General features: G+C 39.3%; 1 protein-coding gene across 3 annotated transcripts in view; it reads left to right on the forward strand.

Annotated features, from left to right (window-relative positions):
- Window positions 1-21,806, forward strand: part of LOC139951101 (uncharacterized) — a 43,214-nt gene extending 21,408 nt beyond the window's left edge. Inside the window, exons 3-19 of one of the 3 annotated variants that reach the window (XM_071949927.1) lie at window positions 741-789; window positions 2,627-2,750; window positions 3,058-4,045; window positions 9,939-10,008; window positions 10,483-10,663; window positions 11,151-11,217; window positions 11,371-11,945; window positions 12,389-12,558; window positions 13,367-13,522; window positions 13,747-13,873; window positions 14,251-14,325; window positions 15,161-15,256; window positions 15,566-15,726; window positions 16,590-16,781; window positions 17,513-17,592; window positions 18,581-18,682; window positions 18,839-21,797. In XM_071949927.1, coding sequence (XP_071806028.1) covers window positions 741-789; window positions 2,627-2,750; window positions 3,058-4,045; window positions 9,939-10,008; window positions 10,483-10,663; window positions 11,151-11,217; window positions 11,371-11,945; window positions 12,389-12,558; window positions 13,367-13,522; window positions 13,747-13,873; window positions 14,251-14,325; window positions 15,161-15,256; window positions 15,566-15,726; window positions 16,590-16,781; window positions 17,513-17,592; window positions 18,581-18,682; window positions 18,839-19,008 — 3,383 coding nt within the window. In that variant the 3' untranslated portion in view covers window positions 19,009-21,797. Of the gene's footprint in view, window positions 1-740; window positions 790-2,626; window positions 2,751-3,057; window positions 4,046-9,938; window positions 10,009-10,482; window positions 10,664-11,150; window positions 11,218-11,370; window positions 11,946-12,388; window positions 12,559-13,366; window positions 13,523-13,746; window positions 13,874-14,250; window positions 14,326-15,160; window positions 15,257-15,565; window positions 15,727-16,589; window positions 16,782-17,512; window positions 17,593-18,580; window positions 18,683-18,838 lie in introns of all 3 variants that reach the window. The other 2 variants (XM_071949928.1, XM_071949929.1) reach the window with 2 other exon arrangements.
- Window positions 21,807-21,887: the final 81 nt, after the last annotated feature.

Here is a 21,887-nt window from a genome sequence, read left to right on the forward strand (position 1 = left end):
CATGACAAACAGTTTGGGGGGTAACTGAGGGATTCGGATTCAGTTGAAACCACTGTATGGGTTGTGTTTGGAGGCGCAACTCTGCACAGAACACGGCCCAATTTCATGGCTCTGCTTACCGCCGAATTCTTCGCTTACAATCACGATTCCCCGCTTACGTGCAAGCGCCAAATTTCTGCGCTAGCCTTGTAAGCGTAGAATGCCTAATAAAGTGGAGTACGCACGCGCAGAAGCCAAAATTCGCCGCTAGCCCGTGAAACACGCTTACCGTAAGCACAGAATTCCCTGCTTCGGTAAGCGCCGATTCTGTGCTTCAAGTTGGGCCCTGATCGTGTACAACTTTGTACAGCACTTGACAGTGACACCAGTGCTGCATTGTGCATCTTTAGTTCAACACCACAATGAGGTTGATATTGAATGGTCAGATAGTAAGAGGGTTGAGTGTGTTCTTCTTGCATTCATTACTTGATAGACTTGTCCGCCGACAGTAAAGCCTCGTTCATACTTCCTGCAAATGCGAAAGCGATACGAATGTTGACGTCACATATTCAAATAATATGAACAACATATATGAATAATTGTGCTCAACTCTCTTGCGAATATCACTGCGAAAACAGTTGTGACGTCAAATTCACGTCAAAGCCACTACATGAAAATTTGGTGTGTATGTTACAATTCACTGCTTGTAAAACAAAAAATTTTTGTTATTAATGTTTTTTCTTCTTTTCCATCGCTTTCAGATTCCACTTCAGAAAGTGAAGTGACTGACATGCTTTGCAACGTATCTCGGTGAGTACACTCAGGACACGATCATTTCAAATTGGACGCTTTCTTTGGATGAATATTTGACTGTTGAGGAATATGTAGCACAATGTGGATCGGTTTCCATGAATTCTGTCGCCAGTTGCTGTCGTTGCAATAACATTTACCAGTTCCTGAACTATTTTCGTTTTTCCTGGTTTTAGGTTAAAAAAAAATAATTTGTTCTGGAGTTTTTCTCAATTTGATTCGGATCTTGTAAACAAAATTCTGGTCCAGTAAAAAAACATTACCCCTTGGGTCTTGTGAATTTTCCCCTCAACTCCAAGACCTGGGGTTGATTTCACAAAGAGTTAGGACTAGCCCTAACTTAGGATTAGTCGTAAGAGATATAAAAAATGTATGGCTACATGTAGTCCTTAACTCGTCCTTACTCGCGATAAGACTAGTCCTAACTCTTTGTGAAATCCACCCCTGGACCCTGCTTCATGCCTCGACAAAGTTCAGATACAGGTCTGTCATATTGTACCCATGTCAGCCACATGCTTTAAAGAGCATCTGTCCCATCTTGGAACAACATCACATCTGGAAAAAAAATATGCTATTTTAAGGGGCGGCTTAATTATGTAACCGCTAAGGTCTCCTGTTTGACATTTAAATTTGAAACTGATTGGTTAATCTTGAATGAGCAATTAGTCGTTATCGGAGGGATGTTTAGAATTGTCAGGTATCAGAGGGGCTCATCAGTTAGCTCTACTTCGGATGAGTATAGGTTGCCAAATTGGTGATAATTGAAGCTTCCTGTGCTGTGTATTGTTATTGTACACGCTTTTTAATTGTCAAAGACCAGTGTTCTCACTTGGTGTATCCCATCATAAGCATAAAATAACAAGCCTGTGATAATTTGGGCTCAATCGGTCATCGAAGTTGCGAGAAAATGATGACAGAAAAAACACCCTTGTTGGATAAATTTGTGTGCTTTCAGATAGGAATAAACGACTTCTAGCTAGAAGTCTTTTATTATTTTAGTGTGAAATTACCTCTTTCTCAAAAACTACGTTACTTCAGAGAAAGACGTTTCCCACAATGTTTTATACTATCAACAGTTCTCCAATGCTCGTTACCAAGTCAGTTTTTAAGTTAACATTTGTTTTGGGTAATTACCAAACGTGTACCTTCCCTTTGAGTGGCCTTTCGGAATCATGAATGGATTTTACATGTATGTTGACCCACCCAATCGTGGTCCAGTGGTTAGAATGCAGGACTTGCAATCACAAGGTTGTGGGCTCGAGTCCTACCAAGCTAACCTCTGATTTCACAATGACTATAGAATAAGTATTGTCGTCTAGTTTACTGAATCCAAATTTCTTGATTTGTTCAATTCATAATCATAGACATTAAACCAGTGTTTATGAGATTGGCTGCTGTCAGCTTGTTTTTTTTTAATCAAACTGCCTCTTGCTACTGGGTAAGCTCTTTGGTGCAGTAGTAAGACACCTGCTCTAGAATGTCACAGGTTGTCACCCAAGTAGTATGGTTGTGTGTGTTGTTTTCTCAGGACTTCGGAAAGTGCTAATATGAGTGTAGACCCATTGCACAAGGCGCAGCGCACTTGCACGCACTTCCATTTTAGGGGTCAAAAAGTGCACACAAGGATGGTACATGTGTTTACGCACCAATGTGCGTGTAAACACTTGTACAATCCTTTTGTGCATGTTTTGACCCCCAAAATGGAAAAGGGGCAAGTGCGCTGCAGGATGTGCAAAATAGTGGTCTGTACACAGTGCGTAACGCATATTGAAATGTGTAAACCACAAGTGTCGCAATGTACTTATTACTAACTCTGTTGTTTTGGGTTCTCAATCAGGCGTCAGCGACTGGCTGTCAGGAGAGATACAAACCGTTACAGCGGCACCTACAGTAGAAAATGGCAGCATGAGTCAGCCCCAGCCAAGCTAGGAGGATTGGAAAGACAAGACGCTGTCGTAGAGGTATGCCAAGGCTCTATAAACCTCCATGTACATGTACATGTAGCAGGGATGTGATGAATTCCGGGGGTTTTTTTTGGCCTTGAAAAAAAGAAATTCAACTTTTTTATCCCCCCCCCCCCCCAGCCTTAAAGCCCTCAAGTGTGTAAAAGTCCATCTTGGATGTTATAATAAAACCCTGCTAGTTGACAACTGCCAATGCTTATCTCAATATACTTGCCATATACCGAGAGGAAATAGAATCACACAGTCTTCCAGATAGTCAAGGGATTCCAGGGGCTTATTGCATATTTTGTGTGTTTTCTCACAGCCCTCCAAAGATGTCCTCTCTCCCACGGCTGTAAGTAACCGACTCTCGCAGGCGAGTTCCGCTGGCAGTACCATTTCTTCTCTTATAGATAATGTCTCCGTTGACGATGATGAGGAATTTTCGTCGTCCGATGACGAAGCCTATGTCAACGTCCCAGTACCCTCAAAAAACCATTCTATCGATATCCCACCGCTGCCACTATCTACAGACAATGAGGAGGATGGCGGTGGAACCAGCAAGGAGGAGAACTTAAGACAAGAACTTGAGGATGTTGTCGAAGGGGATGGTGAAGATGAATGTATTTATTCGAACTTGGCAGCTTGTCGCAGCGGACGGCGAGATAGCTATGAGGATGTCCAACTGCCTCAAGGATCTCAACGTCTTCCAGGACCTCAGGAGGAAGGCAATGAGGATAACTTGGAGGAGGAGGAGCGGGATAAAGCTCCGGTCGAGATCGAGATGCAAGTGATGAGGTCGCGAACGCTCCACGGGTCGGAAAAGGAACACAGACGGAAGGCTTTTGAGTTCCACATGCCGCTATTCCTCAGGAACAGCAGCTCTGTTGAGTCGAATCATTCCGTGTCCCACAACAACGACCGCAGCGAACACTCGCAAGGAACTCTTACTGAGGATAGTGATTCCAGCTGTGACTTCCTTGATGTCATTCCAAACCTCCCGGACTCCAACCATCAAAAAGTTGACAAGAGGGACTCAAACACCTCATGCGAGCAATCGGACGATGGCTGGTCCGCCGAGTCCAGTCCACGAGTCTCCAAGGAATCCTCCAGTGTTCAGTCGGATCTAAGGAACTATCTTAGAATCCGAAGAAAGAGCTCCGAGCACGGCCGCCCGGCGTCCAGTGTGTCCACTGATTATGACCGGCCAGTGTCTTGTGCTTCAACTGATTATCACAGACCCGTCTCGAGTACGTCAGCGGACTACATCGGCGTCTTGAACAGTTTCCATGAAGATGGCGTGAAAGAAGATGGTGAGGCTTTAAGATTTTTTTTAATGAAATTATTGCCATTTGAAATAAATTCCATAAGATGGTTCACCACATGGTATCATATCTTTAAGCTGGCTTAGTTGATCTATCATTCAAAACCTCAATGGATGATATTAAATGGTTTGACAGTAGGAGGGTTGACTGTGTACTGTGTACATGAATTCACCACTTGACATCACGTTGAAGGCTGTCATCACAGCTATTTAAAAAAAACTTCATGCCTAGTTTGAATGGTCAGACTCAGGGAGGGTTGACTGTGTACTGTTTTTACCACATCAAAATAAATACCACATCTATAAAAAAAAAAAATCAATCCAAAATACACTCTTTCCTTAAAAAGCAAATCAACTTTGTTTATTCAAAGTTAAATTGTAAATCATGACCTTCAATGAATTATCCAGGTCAATAAAAAAAACACAAGTATCTCACACAAACAAATAAATTGTTGTTATCAGAGAATCCGGTACGCACTTTCCTGATGTAGTTTAGGATGAGTTTTCACCTGCGTACAATAATTATGCTATATACTTCCCTACACTGACTCATAACTGATGCCAAGTTCAGGAGATTTCAAACAATGTCTGGCTCTCTGATTGCTCATAAACTCATACAAACCACAGTTTTGATTGTCAATTGTGCTTGGTCATTTCCGGTAGGTAGTCATCATTGTGTACAAAAGGTAACACAGAGGTGTTATCCATTGTGACCTTTGACCTATGTGGTTTTGTTCTGACACTCTTTGGATGTTATTGTGTCATAAAATACATGTTGTTTGGAGGAAGCAACAGTAAACTGTCTGTATATAAATTGTAATAGTGTGTCACGGAGCTGAGCTCAATAAGCAAATTGCAAGGTACAATGGTTAAATGAATATCAGGGCCCAACATCAAGCTGAGCGATACCAGACACACACTAAAACATAATATGAAAGATCAAATAAGCAAAGTAACAATTAGGGAAAACATACAAAAATTAACAATGGAACGTCTTCTTAACAACAGTGCTCTTTATAACGAGAGCCGACAGTTCTGACTTGGTCGGTACGTGTACGATGCAAAGCATTGATGCACGTATACTGTACGTGTACGTTAGTTGTACATGTAGTCATTGCATCGACAGTAACTGTCTAGCTCAATTGCATTGACAGTAACTGTCTAGCTCAGGCTGTACAGCGTGTCAGGAAGGAACAAACGTTACGTGACATAAGAGTTTGACATGGAAATATCCAACTAGCTCTACAACAAGTGGTGCATCTGAGTAGACTGGAGATTTTAAAGTCAATATGTGTCAAGGTTCCTCTTCCTATGAAATATGACGCATTATAAAGTTCACGCCAGCCCCAATCCTCCAGAGAAATATTTCTATCTGAAAAATTGACAAAGTCAAATAAATTGCATTTGAAGACACCCCCCCCCCCCACCTCCCAAGTGGCAGTAACAACTTAGTTTGGGGATATGCTTGCCCCAATATCAAAAGTTTATCAAATCAAGTGTTTCCCTTAAATGTGAATTTTTACATTTTTGTGAAGAGTTGTCATGTAAGGGGCACTTTTGGAGACAAAAAAAATTGTATTGGAACTTTGTAAAGGGCACCACAGTAAATAGCACAGGGCATCACAGCAATTGCTTTGGGTGCCGTAGGTTATTTCGAGGCCTGAGACTCTACATGCATGGCATTTTTTTATACATCACAAATTACCTGTCTATGTTTTCCTAAAGACGAGCAGAGTATAGAGTTTGAAACATCAAGACCACACCGACTCTTTTCAGAGCCAACACTCACACAAAAGAGATTTACACATTGGTTGAACCCGCAAGTTTACTATATATTTTTAGTTTCTTCCTATTATGTCTATCTTTGGTGCTGTAATCAACAATTTAGCACATTTTTACGACCCATGAATCATGATTTTATAGTAATGTTCGGTATCATCACAATTCGGTTCACTGCACAGGCTGCATGACTCACAAGAGTAATCCAGTGTTTTTGATTTTACAATAAGGGTGATTATATGAACCGCACTGCCTACAGTGTTATAAAAAAAAAACACATTGAAAATGAATTATGCCAAATCGGTTTTTACAAATATACGTACATGATGTCATATCCTGTCTTCAGCAATTGTGAAAAGAAGTTGAACAATTCACAGATTGTCCAAGCACCACAAACTGTTCGATGGATGCAAACCATACGTACTGTTGTTGTTATTGTTGTTTGGCTTGATGAATTGAACATTTCCGAGGGAATATTTCTGGAAGTTAAGTGTTTACATCTGACAGGATGAGATCCTTTGGTAAGTTTTGGAAACAATCGCCAATGACATTTCATTTCAGTAGAAGAATAAACAGCAATTAATACAAGTTCTGAAGAAAAATTTTACACGGCAAAGATGTCTGTTGGTATTACCGTTATGACTCAACATGCAACTTTCATTTCTGTTTTGTCCTCTACTGGCTTTTGATATATAATCCTCATTTGTTTTGAACAAGAGATTTCCCCACAATGTTGTCTTATTGTTGTTCTGTCTATGTATTAGATTTGACTTGATCCATCCATCGGTTTTTGTTGTTGTTCTATGTCTTATTCCTTGTTGTTGTAAGCCTCTTTAAAGCTGTCAGTTAGCCACTGAATGATTGAGCTGTGTTCATCTTGAGTAAAAAAACACTGATGTAAACTGCAGGCGTGTGATTTCTGAGGATTTCCTCAAAAGTTATTTTAGTGCCTTTGTGTCATTGGAATGTTTTCTACTTGGAGTTTATCTTGGTTTTAAAAGCCTGCTGTGTTTATTTTTTATTTATTTTTTTTATTTTTTATTTTTTATTGGTATCTACATACTTTTATTTAAAAACAAAATGACCAGTAGCAGAAGCTGAAAGGGTCATTTAACAATGGTAAAAATATAAGTTCTAAAAATATAATCACAATAGGCAATAAAGTAAAAAGTACAACATTAACAAAACCCTTCGTAAAAACCATCCAGAATGTTGTACAGTATTCATGTTTTATCTTGATGGTTTTTTTTGTGAATTTGATCTGAAGTTGTGGTTTATATTACTTGATCTATACCTGTATGTTACCAAAACGATTGGTGGTGGGAGCATATCGGCTGAAATTTGTGTGTATGGGCATGCAATTCATGCATATTAGCCCAATACGCTATGTGGCGATCATGCATCTATAGTAAGAACCCTGCAATTGTTATTGATTTAGAAGCCCTGAATTCGTCTGCAACTAGTGTCGTTTTGAATAGGAAGTGGCATGATGGAGGGAATCACCCTGTAACACAGTGGGTGCAGTTCAATGGTACATTCACCAATGTAGGCCCAAATGTGTACGTATTGGACGTAATTCACGCAAACTGGTCCAAAATACGCTGAGTTGTGCATTATTAAGAAGAACCCTGCAGGCATTTATTATTGATTTAGAAGTCCTGAATTTGTCTGCAACTAATGTCGTTTTGAATAGGAAGTGGCATGATGGAGGGAATCACCCCTGTAACACAGTGGGTGCAGTTTAGTACAGTCACCATGGAAGTAGGAAATGATGCCACTCTCAGTTCCGATATGAATTCACATTTTTAGAACTGACACGCCGCCAGAGATTATTATAGAACCTTGACAGCAGAATATATACATTTAAAATACAGATTCATCTTTTTGGTGCAGCAACCTTCTGTTCTGACTGTCACCCTGCCAAAGTGTATAGCCTTCCTAATACAACTTTGAGAGCAGGGGTCGATTTCACAAAGAGTTACTTAGGACTAGTCCTAGAAGATATACAAATTGCATTGATAGTCCTAAGTTAGGACGAGTAAATGGTCATACCTCAAGATAAGACTAGAACTAACTCTTTGTGAAATCCACCCAGGGCTGCTACAGTAAAGCTGTCAATTATTGCTTACCGCCAATCTTAAAGGTACTACGTTGTATTTAGAATTTGTAGACCTGACAAATTAGTTGTAGACAGTGTTAATGTTTTTTTCACGTGATCAACCATAAACATGAAATAACAAACCTTTGGAAATTTGGGGCTTAGTCTGCTGTGTTAGTCAGGAGAATATAGTGTAAAACCATACACAGTTTTCAGTTGGATGTAGACACATTGTCCTTAATTTTGGTTGTACATGTAACAACCAAAATCAGCTTTTCCTCAGGTTTTTTAAGTGGCATTCGGTTAGCCGACTACTGTGAACGGAGAATGCTGTGATGTGTGTCTACATTTTCGGTACAAGAAGTGTGTTTAGAAAACAACAAAAATTGCACAAGATTAAGATACATGCAGGACGTACATGTAGGTCATGCTACATGGCATGTACAATGAAAGATCTATGTCTTTGAAGGAGTCATTTTGATGTAAACCTGCAACCTCCAGACTACTGTGCCGGCGCTCGACCAACCCAGCTATCACAAATTAAGTCTGTCTTGCTTTGTGTTTGTGCCTTGCCAACCATTGCCACTGTACGATCCAAAATGAAAACAAAACTACATCCTGGGCCCACCCTGGAAAAGGAAGTTGTTGGTTGGAGATGGTTTGGGTGGTTGTTTATTTTACTTTACTTTGTTGCGAATAACAAGTCGCTCCTACATGTATGGGTTGGAGCAATTTGTGAATTCCCTGTCAGCATTTTCCAAATTGAAAGTACCTGTTCTGAAACCAAAAAGTGTTTAAAAAAAAATGCTTTGTTTGCTTAGCGTTCGGTTTTGTTAAATCTGTATAATAAGAAAAAAGAAAAAAAACATTCAACAGCATAACACACAAACAATAAACATTGTATAATGGGGACTTTCAATTCAAGTTTTAAATAACATTTTTGGAGATAACAATTTATACCAACATTTTATTTACACACAAAAAAAGTAATTCTCAAAATGTTTGATTTTCTTGATGCCTTTTTTGGGGTAGTTGGTAAGCACATATGATTGTATAGAGGTAGAAGAGTGTAGTACAGAAACAGTACATTGTAGGTTGAAAAAGTTGTCATGGAGTAAAGCCAATAAAGAGATTACATCATGTACAGAATGTTCCATCACAATCAAACAGGGAGAGTCACTTTTTGACCAATCACATTGAAGTGAAGTCACACCCAGCCAATCACATGAGCAGGAAGTTTGGTGTAGTGGCAACATTGGCTAATCATGTCTCATGTAACATGCATTAAGGTGCAGCATTAGCCAATCATGCCTCAGGTTACATGCATTAAGGTGCAGCTATTGGTCAGTTCCTAAATTCAGATGAGATGTAGACAGTCTCTCACCCAATATACAATGAAGATTTATAGCACAGTTTGAAGAGATCAATCAAAGGAGTTTTAGCTTAAACGATTGTGCAGTTTTTCAAATATTGTCCATGCTCAGTTGCTTTCAACCACCAGTTCATTCGAAATTGGAAATGTTAAACAAACCTGTCTGGTACCAAGCATCACTGATGTTTTAAAGCATCCGATTTGTACATGTGTGGTTGAGGACATTTGGAGAGTCGCCTGGTGATTGGTGGTTGGAGTACGGCCTGACACTTTGAAGTTTTTTTCAAACCAACACTTTCTAGACTACTAGCACATTTACATAGTGTGTGGTTTTGTATACTTAGATACGTTCAAACATGGGACGTTCCAGAAAGCGGTTTCAGCTCATATGTGGTAAGGTGGACTTTCTCCTTTCTTCAAAAGCCATTCATACCAGAAGTACATCTGGTTAGTGGGTTCGAATCCCACCAGAGTAGTCTGTGGCTTAATATTCTATATTATTATTATTATAATTTATTTCTTGTAAGGAATCAATGACTTGCCGCAGTGTACTCCAACAAGTGGATCAGTCAGACGTGATAAGATTGCTAATTTAATTTTTCTCCTTTTTAAAAATTTTATTGTTATGTACAGGTTTCTCCTTCACGTGGACTGTCAATCCCAACGAGGAAAGCGAGAAGGATGACTCTTATCAACCTAAGAGGTACAGTTGACCTTTAACCTTTAACCCTAAAAAAAATCCTTCTGCATTCACCTTGCCGAAATGAAGGATTTAGAAGGACTGCGGGCTGTAGGATAAAAAAACAATTGCTTGGCACTGGGCCAGGCATTCCAATCATAAGTCCAGACAACTTGGTGTGAAGATTAAATAATATATTTTGCCTGTGGACTTTTTTCCCCAAAACTCGGTGGAAAGTACTGAGTATACAGTGCTAAATTCACATCAGTGTTTTATAAGGGTTAAAAAACAAATTATACTCAACAAATGCTTGTGTTGTGTTGTCATTTGGCCATTGAGAAGGACTTTGCTAGTGTCCAAACGTGAGGCCATTCCCAATGCTGACATCTGTAGTCGGTAAGCAGTTTGCAACACCTACATGTAGTTTTCCTTTTTTTCCTTTTTTTTTTAAAACAAAAACCAAAAAAATAAGATTCAATTTCTTCCATCCTTCTGTAGTGAAGAGGTTAACGAGAGACCTCCCTCCTTCTACGATGCACCGAGAGCATCAATTGGATCAGCCCCGCCCCTTCCAACCTCTCGGGCACTCAAGCCGCCCAAAGTGCCACGCCCTTTCAGCGAGCCCAACAGAAAGCTCAAGAGGAACAGTTTGACTCACGTCAAGAATCTTCCGATACCGGTGAGTTTGAAACTGAAATATTATCGAACGAGTATTTCATTTTTCTCGGATTTGTGTTACCAAACTTGGTGTGGTTTACAGTTGCGGTAACACCATGTGAAGATATCTTTTGAGTAGTGTTGGTGCTGAAAGAAACTGGTGGTTGACAACTCGATGTTACGATCAGTTTGCTCTGATCCTCTTCAGAAGAATGCTGGGCTGTGTTGAATCTACCAGAATCTCATTTTTGTGACATCTTAACAAAAACAGATCTGCAAAAATATTGTATCGCAGCTCATACTTGTTTTGTGTGCACAAGCGAGATTAAACGTTTATGACTATTTCAAACTCGGGCAAAATGCCGTTTTAGGAGATCACTAACAAAACATTTGATTATTGACTTTTATGAACTATCACAATGAACAATAAATTTTCTTCAAGTATCAAACATATCTTAAAGATGAACTTTTATGTTCATTAAACTTTGATGTTTGACTCCATTTTCTAGAGCAAAGAAGAAATCACAGAGCAACTTTGCAAGATATCCCGGCAGCGATCTCGTTTTGTAACTCAAGGTAAATTTTCTCTTTATTTATTTTTTATTTATTTTATTATTTTGCCATTCAGGAATTCGATTGAATGGTTTTGAAATATTTTGTTCTTGAAGTCAGCAAACCATGCATATAAAATTTCTTCTTTGACCCTATTTTTGACGCTTATTTTCTCAGAGCCCCTATTCCAGCTTTATCAAGAAGACGCCCGCAGCCGAGATTCCTACCTCCGCCTCATGAACATCTCCTCCCTAGAGTCACTGACGACCTTCCTGGAGAAGCAAGAAGCCCTCAAGAAAGAGAAGAGAAACAGCCAGTCCCTCCCGAACCCAATCCACGCCCCAGAGTACCACGTCCTGGACCCGCAGCAGGAGATCTACAACTACCAAACTGGCGAGGAGGAACTCAAGAACGAGCAGAAGAAGAAGCAGTTCCCGACGGGCGAGAATTTCGAGCCCGAAGACATCTACCAGACAGCGGAGCCAGTCTATGAACCTCCGGGAGAGCTCTTCTATGACACGGGGAACCTCTTACAAAACAATGCGATTTATGAGTCGGGAAGTTTGGGGAGTTCGACCGGGGAAGGGTCAGGGGGAAGCGGGTCTGATGTGGAGATTCCAAAGCCGTATGGTCTGCTTCAGAGGGGTGCCGGGTCTGGGGCAGTGAGGAGGTCGTACTGGAGTGAGCTACCGGAGGTCATGAACAGCGGGCTCCTGGAGCAGATGACGCCTGAAGAAAAGAGACTACAAGAGGTCAGTTCTAGACTATTTGACTTCAAAATGCGAAATTTTTGTCGGAAAGAAACAAGACAAAACAGGCCAACAATGAATAAAGTGGCATCAACATAGGGTCTGAACAGCAAGAAAGCGTAGATTATGCCCTTTTCAAATGAATGATCAAATTAAAAATGATGATTGCCTCAATTTGCTTAATTGCATCACAAATGGGCCTGTCAATCTTTCTTTTTTTCCTTCCCCAAATAAAACCTAGTCCTAAAGTTCATGCGCTTCAGTTACTGAACAATTGTCGTCAAGTTGTCAAACCGACGGAAAAATCAGAACATTTTAAAACCTGGGTCAAAACATTATCAGTTTCATTTGTATAATTGTTGTGAAGTTATGACAGTATGGTGTTATTATTTTTATTATTACCAGAAAGAACAGAAATTATTTAAACTATATTATTATTTTTTCAGGCGCTGTTTGAGGTGATCACATCTGAAGCGTCTTACCTACGTAGTTTGAATCTTGTCGTTGAGCACTTCTCGGAAGCCATCACCCTCCAGCCACCAACGGGTCTACTCAACAAGGTCCAACATCACAGACTTTTCTCTAACATCAGGAGTGTCCGAGATGCTAGCGAAAAGTATGTACATTTTTTTTTGTCTTGAATTGAGGGCATTTTCAATGGTACATTTTCTCGCATCTCATTTACACTTGCATCTTATATTTGACTTTGTGTATGTTGTTTTCTTGTATCAATCGCCAAATAAATCAAAGTAATGGGAGCAAAAAGGAGAATTTTTTCTTCTCCTGACAAACAAGCGACTTTTAGAGGGGCCTCTGCTTTTATTGTATTTTTTACTTTGAATTGTACGGTTCTAACACTGCGCATTGCTGACCACAGGTCTCGTTGCCGGACCCAAGCTCTGGTGTTGTCAGCAGCAGAGTGTGGGTTCAAATCCCGGTCACAACACTTATGTCCTTGAGCAAGACACTTAACCTTAAACGCTTCATAAAAAGTTGGGGAGGTGATGATACCCATGCCCACATCCTTACGGACTATGAAAGGGGTAACCTGTTTCAGCCCAAGGAGTGGGTGGCTCCTAGTGGATGATTCCCATGCCCACATCCTTACGGACTGTGAAAGGGGTAACCTGTTTCAGCCCAAGGAGTGGATGGCAACGTGCACCTGGTGGTCGTTGAATTAGGGTTGATAGCCAAAATTAGTTAAGTGTAGCACTCACATTGAAGTGGCTGTATTGCCTTGTGATGTTAGGCAATCTCATTGAAAAAAAAAAAGTGAAAAATTAAAAATAGGATTCCACTTTAAGGTGCTCCTATTTCGAACCTTTCAATATTGGCAGAAGTAATGTATGCGGATGTCAACAGTCATCATTTGTTTATTTACCAAGACTCGTGTAAACAATCATCGTTCCTTTGTTTACCAACAGGTTGCTGTTGGACCTTGAAGACAGACAACAAGACAACATCATCATCAGCGACATGTGCGACATTCTCTTGCAGCACTTCGACAAAGGTGGTTTTAATTCCTACATCGTGTACTGCGCCAACAACCAATACCAAATCAAGACTCTGGAGGAACTCAAGTAAGACATTGCCACAAATAATTAGGAAGAAACTATAAATAATTAGTAAACTTGCGGGTACAACCATGTGTAAATCTCTTTTGAGGGAGTGTTGGTTCTGAAAAGTGCCGGTGGGGTCTCAGTGTTTTGAACAGTATACTCTGCTTGTCTCAGATATTGTTTCCTTAAGCACCTGACAGTTATTCTGGAATTTTACTAACATTTGTCCCTATGTTGATTTGCAGGAAGAATCCGTCCTTCGTTGAGGTGTTAAGGTTCCTTGAGAGTAGCCCAGCATGCTGTAGTCTTGATCTCCAGTCGTTTCTTATGCTACCGTTCCAGAGAATAACTAGACTTCCCTTGCTTCTCGAGGTAAAAGAATTAAAACTGGGGGAAAATGCATTTCTTAGGGGCTTAAGATAAAAATAACAATACAAAGACTTTATTGAGCGCTGCATAAAGAAAAGAGTGCCTAACCAAGGGAGGGAAACAAATGAACAAAAACCGTTGTATCAGTGCAAAAAAGTCCTCCTAAAAAGTACTTATGATTTGAAAATAATCTCCCCTAAAAACCAAAACAACAAGTATGCGCCAAGATATGACGTTTCTGCATGGAGCATTTTCATGAGAGGTTGAATGCTTTTTGCACAACGAAATTTTAGTCGCAGGCTGGGCAGGTTAGGAAATGATTTCACTATTGGATGAATACCTCGTCAGTTTTGTTGTAATCTGTGCTGTTTTTATTTCAGGCGATAAGACAACAGGCAAAGCTCGAGAGTCCTCTACATAAAACCGCCATGGATGCACTCAAGGCCCTAAGAAGGGTAGGTACCTGTAGAAACAAGTACTCTTATTATTAGTCTTTGATTGATATTTTGTCACATTTGTATTGTATATGTTTTTAAATGGTATTTGAAGCTTTGCATGGTCTGAAGAATAAGAAGGATTACCAACCAAATTTTCACGTGATTTTCAGGATAGAGCTGCTTAGCACAAAAATTTGCTTAGCATGAAATTTATTCCTTGATAAAAACAGGATTACCAACCAAATTTCCATGTATTGCATATTGCTTGTTACTGGTGTTCAGCTGTTGTTTGCTTATCCTGAAAATCACGTGAAAATTTGGTTGGTAATCCTGTTTTTATCAAGGCAAAAATTTCATAGCTCTATGAAATTGGGCCCTGTATGCCTTGCTTGTCTTCAGGAGAAAGCAGACGAGCAGAGTATACTGTTCGAACTGTCGAGACCCCATGGCTCTTTTCAGAGCCAACATTCCTTTAAAGAGATAATATACATGGTTGAACCCGCAAGTTTACCATGGGTGCGTTCGATAAGCTTCCCTGGTTCGACCCCGCAGTGCTCACTTGGGTAAGCCCCTGACAAGAAGACTAAGCTAATCGAATGATCACACTCGCCCTCTCATGGTGACGGCATGCACCTCAGGTCACCCCCAAGTGACCCACTCCACAAGCAGGGCACTGGGGGCTGACCTGGGTGAGCCCCGTCAAAGCTATTCGAACGTACCGGGGCAGACCAGGGTCGACCCAGGGAGGCTAAATGAACGCACCCTATGTAGTATTTAGTTACTTTGTATAGGTTTTCTTGGCATGTATGAGAAGCAAACACAAAAGTTGATTTTGTTTCAATTTTTTTGTCAGATGGCCGAGCAATGCAATGAAGAAGCAAAGAGAATGGAGCTGATTGAGGAGGTCACACAGCTCGCTAATCAGCTGGACTTCAGAGAAGGGGTCAAGGTAGGTCAAAGGTTACATCTCCCTGAAGAGCTGTCTGAAGCCCACTTTTGCCGCATGTGAATACATTATTGATTACATTAAGCCATAATCCCAAAGCCATCTCCAGTTAGTGCAGCTTCGGCAACCACATTGGTGCAATGAGTTGCCAATCAATCACTGATCTCTACCCTCACAGGTACCCAATTACTCCCATCTTCGATTGATCAGCAACAAGAATTAAAATTTGATGCATTAAACTGCTTGGTCACGACACGCAACATTATCCCTATGTACTTGAGCGTCTTTAAATATAAATACATCTTTCCACAGAAAATGAACCTGTCTCAGACCACCTCGATCGTCAAGCGAGGGCGTATTCACGTCATCAAGAAGGAGAACAAGTTACTGAATAGAGGCAGGCTGGTCGCAAAGAGCATCCAAGTTATTGTCTTCACGGATAAAGTAGTCATCTGCAAGGAGAAGATGAAGGGGTACGCTGAGACTTCATTTAAATATGTCTCGTTCCCTGTCTGCAAAGGAATTGGGGGAATACTTATTCTCATTTTAGCAAAGAGGAATCAGACTATTTTTTGTCTGATTCCCTGTCTATAAAGGCATTGAGGAATACTGATTCTCATTTTAGCAAAGAGGGATCAGACTATTTTTTGTCTGATTCCCTGTCTATAAAGGCATTGAGGAATACTGATTCTCATTTTTGCAAAGAGGGATCAGACTATTTTTTTGTCTGATTCCCTGTCTATAAAGGCATTGAGGAATACTGATTCTCATTTTAGCAAAGAGGGATCAGACTATTTTTTGTCTGATTCCCTGTCTATAAAGGCATTGAGGAATACTGATTCTCATTTTAGCAAAGAGGGATCAGACTATTTTTTGTCTGATTCCCTGTCTATAAAGGCATTGAGGAATACTGATTCTCATTTTAGCAAAGAGGGATCAGACTATTTTTTGCCTATAAAGGCATTGAGGAATACCGATTCGCATTTTAGCAAAGAGGGATCAGACTATTTTTACATTTCAACATTTGAAGAAAAAAAAAGATTATACATTATACAAAACGTTGTTTGAATTTAGTCTGAAATCTTACTGACAATGAAGATTACTTGTACCAACTTTTCTGTGAAATATTTTCCCTCGACAGCTGTTTTGGGATCTTGTAAAACCCAAGTTAAGGAAAACTTGTTGCTGAAAATTATGCTTGGTTTTCACCATTTTCTCCTGACTCTCACAACAAATAATTCACTAATTGTTATTTCATGTGTATGGTGAGTCACGCAAAACATGAACACTGTCGTCAATAAATTTATTAAATCTTCAACAACTTCTTTTCTTACAGAGAGCAGCTGAAGTATGAAGTTTACGACTGGTGCCCAAGGAATCTAGTGCACATAGAGGCAGTCAACAATCCACAATCACACAATAAACTGCCCGACGGGGTACCGAGCACCTGCAAGCATGTCTTTATCATGTCGTTCTTACAGAATAACCAGAAGAAAGAAGTCGAGTTTGCCCTCGACGCTAACTCAGAGTGAGTACTGCCATCGCATTTCTGAAACATTTGTTATTTCATTTCATTTATTCTGGTTGTGGTGCTAAGGACTGTCAGAGAAGCAAATATAATCACGGTACTAGCCAAGAACCCCGTGGAGAGAAGACAGGGAAGGAAGTTTCAGTTTTAGATGTTGGAGGAAAACCCCAGAGAGTTTTTCAAGTGTACACCCACACAATGGCGTAGGGTCTGAAAACCCAATCCACGTAGTGCCCCTGGCGTGATTTAAACCGTGGTCCTGGAGCTGGAAGGCGAGGAAAGATGTCATTTCGACGACCCGAACACCCTGGTTTTCAGAACTGATTGTCAATATCGTTCTATCTCTCCTAATAATAAACGTGGACATTGTAATAATAATAATAATAATATTCGGTTTTTATATAGCGTTTTTACACCATGTCTCAAAGCACTTCCAACATTATTTCCCTGATCACTGGGCTATTTCATTCCTTAAACCATCTCGGCTCCCTGGGGAGTATACAGCCTGTGCCGCCAAATATGTAGCGCACTAAGCTAAACCAACCACAAGAACCATCTCTGCCCTCATCACAGGTACCCATTTACCCCCTGGGTGGAGAGAAGCAATTATAGTAAAGTGTCTTGCTCAGGGACACAAGTGTCACGACTGGGATTCAAACCCACACTCTGCTGAACAGAAACACCAGAGCTTGAACATTTGTTAATTTTGTTTTCTGTTTCTCTTCTGATAGAGCTGAGAAGGAGAGATGGATGGATGCCATGCACCCTGCTAAGCGAACTCAAGACGGAGAAACTATCTATGAATCTTGGGGTAAGTAAGCTGGCTACTGTAAATAGTTCCCACTTTACATGACAACATTTTTGGTCCTTGGATAAAAATTTGATATTTTTTTATCAAATAGCCTGCAAAGTCTACTAAAGCCTACACCTTTTTTACATGTAGGTCAGTCCTTATTCTCGATAAAATGTTTCTTATTTTTCTATGGACCAAATATCATGGTTACTATGATTGGCTATAATTTTACCTCTTTTTTTGTACCTTCCCTTAATCCTTCCTTTCCCTTTTTGCTCTAAATGGATATGTTTTTTGTTTGTACTTTGTTTATGCCTCTGACAAAGGTCCAATTTTGGATCGAAAGCTAAAACCATCTCCCCTACTAATTTGACATATATATGAACTAAACCGGCCCAGTGCTATTGTATACTCATTGCTACCATAAACCCAGTGCTAATATAAACTGATTTCTATTATGAACTCTTTGCTTTTATGAACTCTTTGCTATTGTGAACTGGTTGCTGTTAAAAACTTATTACTGTTATGAACTCTTTGCTATTATGAACTGTTTGCTGTTATAAACTTATTACTATTATGAACTCTTTGCTATTATGAACTGATTGCTATTATAAACTTATTGCTATTATGAACTCTTTGCCGTTATAAATTCAGTGCTATTATGAACTTGATGCTATTACGAACTGATTGCTATTATGAACTCGTTGTTGATATTATGAGCTTGATGCTATTATGAACCCATTGCTATTTTGTAATCATCGGTGTGTGTATTATAAATCAATTGCTACCCAGTTCTGAAAACTCAGTGCTATTATATAAACTCATTACTATTATAAATCTTTTGCTTTTATGAACCAAGAACCCAATACTTCCATGAACCTATTGCTGTTGGAACCTATTGATATTAATGTAGGCCTAGATTGTACCTAGTGCTACTAAAAACCTGTTAATACATGTATTGCGATCCTTTTGGAATAATATTAAACTATGTTTACTTCTACTCCAGATTGTCCTCAGGTCATCTGCAAACAACCGTACCAAGCTCAAGATCGTGATGAGCTCAGACTCGACGTCTACGACAGAGTTGACATCGATAAGAAAATAGAAGGTAAGATTATCTTATCTGGTCCCTTCTCTTCGTCCCAAGACGCATCCAACAGGTTGAATAGGAAACAAGAAGAAATGTTAAGTATATTTGTACTGTGGTGTGATGATATTTTCATGAAATTAAACTAGATTGAAACTTGATGGTTTTTCGTCGCAGGGTGGTACTACGGCACACGTGTCGGTGACAATGCAAAGGGCTGGTTCCCTGCAAGCTACACCCAAGAGATAGTGAACGACCACGTGTTGGCGCGTAACCTTAAACAACGACATCGGCTGCTCTCACTTTGCGACCAACGTCTACGACACGGAAAGATTATGAAAAAGTGACACCTTGGCAACAAGATGTCCCATGAACAACTCTCAAACCACTGGTTCCCTTCAGGATTGCACCTACGGAATGGATAAGGATTGAACACTGGTTCCCTGCAGGTAAAAGCGTTTGCAAAAGCCATTTTCGGTCCGAAAAAGGCATGGGTGAATATAGAGTGCCAGACCAGACTGCACATTGGGTTGTGCTGCATTCGGACTTGACGTTCAGCAACCTTGTGACCGAAGAAAACTTTTCAGTACACAGCTCTGTTGTAAATCATTCCTAACACAGATATGACCCTCTCATCTTTCCTTGGTAGTGTTACCAGATCCAAATTTCATGGCTCTGCTTACCGTAAGCAAATAATCAGCGCTTACGGAAGCTGAGAAATCCGCGCTTACGTCATGTGATTTTATGGGCTAGCAAGAAATTGTTTGCTTGTGCACATGCATACTCCATGTACCTAGGCATTCTTTGCTTACACAGCTAGCGCAGACATTTGGCGCTTGCACAGTAAGCGGAGAATGGCGATAGTAAGTATAGAATTTGGCGGTTAGCCGAGCCATGAAATTGGGCCCAGATCTACATACATGTGTGTCATAGGAGTTTTCATACTCGTTTTATACCAAGACCAACCTTTGCAAGTATTCTACTGTAATATATCTGTATATATGTAAACTATTTTTGCGATATTTAACCAGAGTATTAACTATGCCTTGAGAGATGAAAAAGTGTACCGCAACGCCGTTAGTCGTAAAATCAATTTTTTTTTTTCTATTAAAGTAAAAGAGTGCAATGGGCACTTTTAGTGCATATATCTATTTATATTAAAACTACATAGTAAGGAAGGCTTATTTATAATTATTCATAACCATTTCTGACCAATCAGAATTTAGAAGGTTCTGGTGGATTGTGTACTTTGTGGCCAGATATGTTAGCGAAATCAAACACGGTAGACCTTATGCACATGACATCATTTCAGTAGGGCGCCCTCACGTAGAAAAAGGAGGTTGTTCATTGGCCAATCTTGTGCGCTGCGCGTACAAATCTTTTCGTTTTGATTGTTTCGTCACCGTTTTACCTCTAAGATGGTGGCTGGAGGACTTCAATGCATTAGGTCTATAACGCATGGGCCTAATTTCATGGAGCTGTTTAAGCAGGAAATCATTCTTAACGATTTTCTGCTTAGCAGAAATAAGCAGGACACCAGTCAAATGGCTGGTAATCCTGTTCTGGTAAGCATAATTTTGTTGCCACAAGTGTTATTGATTTTCAGGCTACAGTTTTTGTTCTATTTTAATAAATTCATTCGGGTCTTTCTTCTTTTTTGACGAACAGCATTCCATATTTCCATTTGTCTTTGAAACTTAATCCAATTTTTGCTCAGGCTCAGTTTGATCTTTTTAATTTCCAAATCGTCATGAAATTAGACAAGTTTATATCACTCCAGTCTTAAACACATTAAAGACAATGGACACTATTGGTAATTGTCGAGGTGAATCTCAACATATGCATTAAATAAAAAACCTGTGAAAAGTTGAGCTCAATTGGTCGTTGAAGTTGCAAGATAATAATGAAAGCAGAAAAAACCTTGTCACAGGAAGTTATGTGCTTTCAGATGCATGATTTCGAGACCTCGAATTCTAAACCCGAGGTCTCAAAATCAAATTTGTGGAAAATTTCTTCTTTCTCGAAATCTAAACTTCCTTCAGAGGAAGCCGTTTCTCACAATGTTTTATACTATCAACAGCTCTCCATTACCAAGTAAGGTTTTATGGTAATAAATATTTTGAGTAATTACCAATAGTGTCCATTGCCTTTAACTGTTTGGCCACCACTATAAACAAAACAGGCATGTAGAGAAAATGATGTAGAGTAACTCCTTGCTCACCATGGTTTGATTAAACTGGAGAAGATCAATTTTTTGTGTTCGATAAAACTTGGTCAATGAACACACAAAAAAAACAAGCTTTTTTTAACTTCATTTTTCTTAGTTTCTAAAATACTTAAAACAAATTATGCTTTCACAAAGACTTCTATTCGTTTTGTTCAGGGGGAAGTCACTGTCCTCTCATTTTAATTTGTTTAATTTTTAATGCGAAGTGGACATACATTTTTATAAAACTGTTCCAACACACAAATCATGAGGTTGTCTAAGGATGCTAATATCTCTTGATTTTATTCTAAGATGTAAAATAAAAAAATAACTAAATATGGCAGAGGCAAGACAACTGGTGATAACAAAACAGAAGGCGCATGTATGTACTGGTGATTAAAATATGCAAATGTTTAATTTAAATAATTGTAATGAATATTCATGTAAAGTTAGGATGTTATTTAAGTATATATTCATGACAGGTCATGATGAGGCTTAACAGGTAATGAGAGGTCGAAGGTCGGTGTGAAATGTAGTGCAGTAAAAGACCAAGTGTGCATTTCAAATGTGTTTTATTTTTGTACATGTATTGTGAACCATCAATAAGTTGTTTTCTTTTGTTGTTTTAAAAGATCATTGGTTTAAAATATAGTTAATATATAAAGAAGTGAAAGATTAAAAGCTCAAACATCAGTTCAAATAATTCTACTTGTTTATTTACTGGAAATCCTATCAACACTAACTCCATATTACATAGTGAATATATTTCTTTTTGACAACTTTTTCGTTTAGGTTACCTTAGCATTTTATAAAAGCATTTTTTTTAAACTGTATTCTTTTAAATTATAGAGGATTATAACTAAAATGTAGCTGTATTTGATGTTGTGCTAGAAATTTTTGAGCTGCTTTTTAATAATTTTGTTGTTAATTTTTACAAATTGTTTTTTTTTGCAGTTGTAACAAAGTTCAAACAAATAACTTTTTTTTCGCAAAATTTATTAATAAAAGTTTTGATTACAT

The sequence above is a fragment of the Asterias amurensis genome, chromosome 18 (assembly GCF_032118995.1).
Source record: "Asterias amurensis chromosome 18, ASM3211899v1".
Taxonomy (NCBI): Eukaryota; Metazoa; Echinodermata; class Asteroidea; order Forcipulatida; family Asteriidae; genus Asterias; species Asterias amurensis.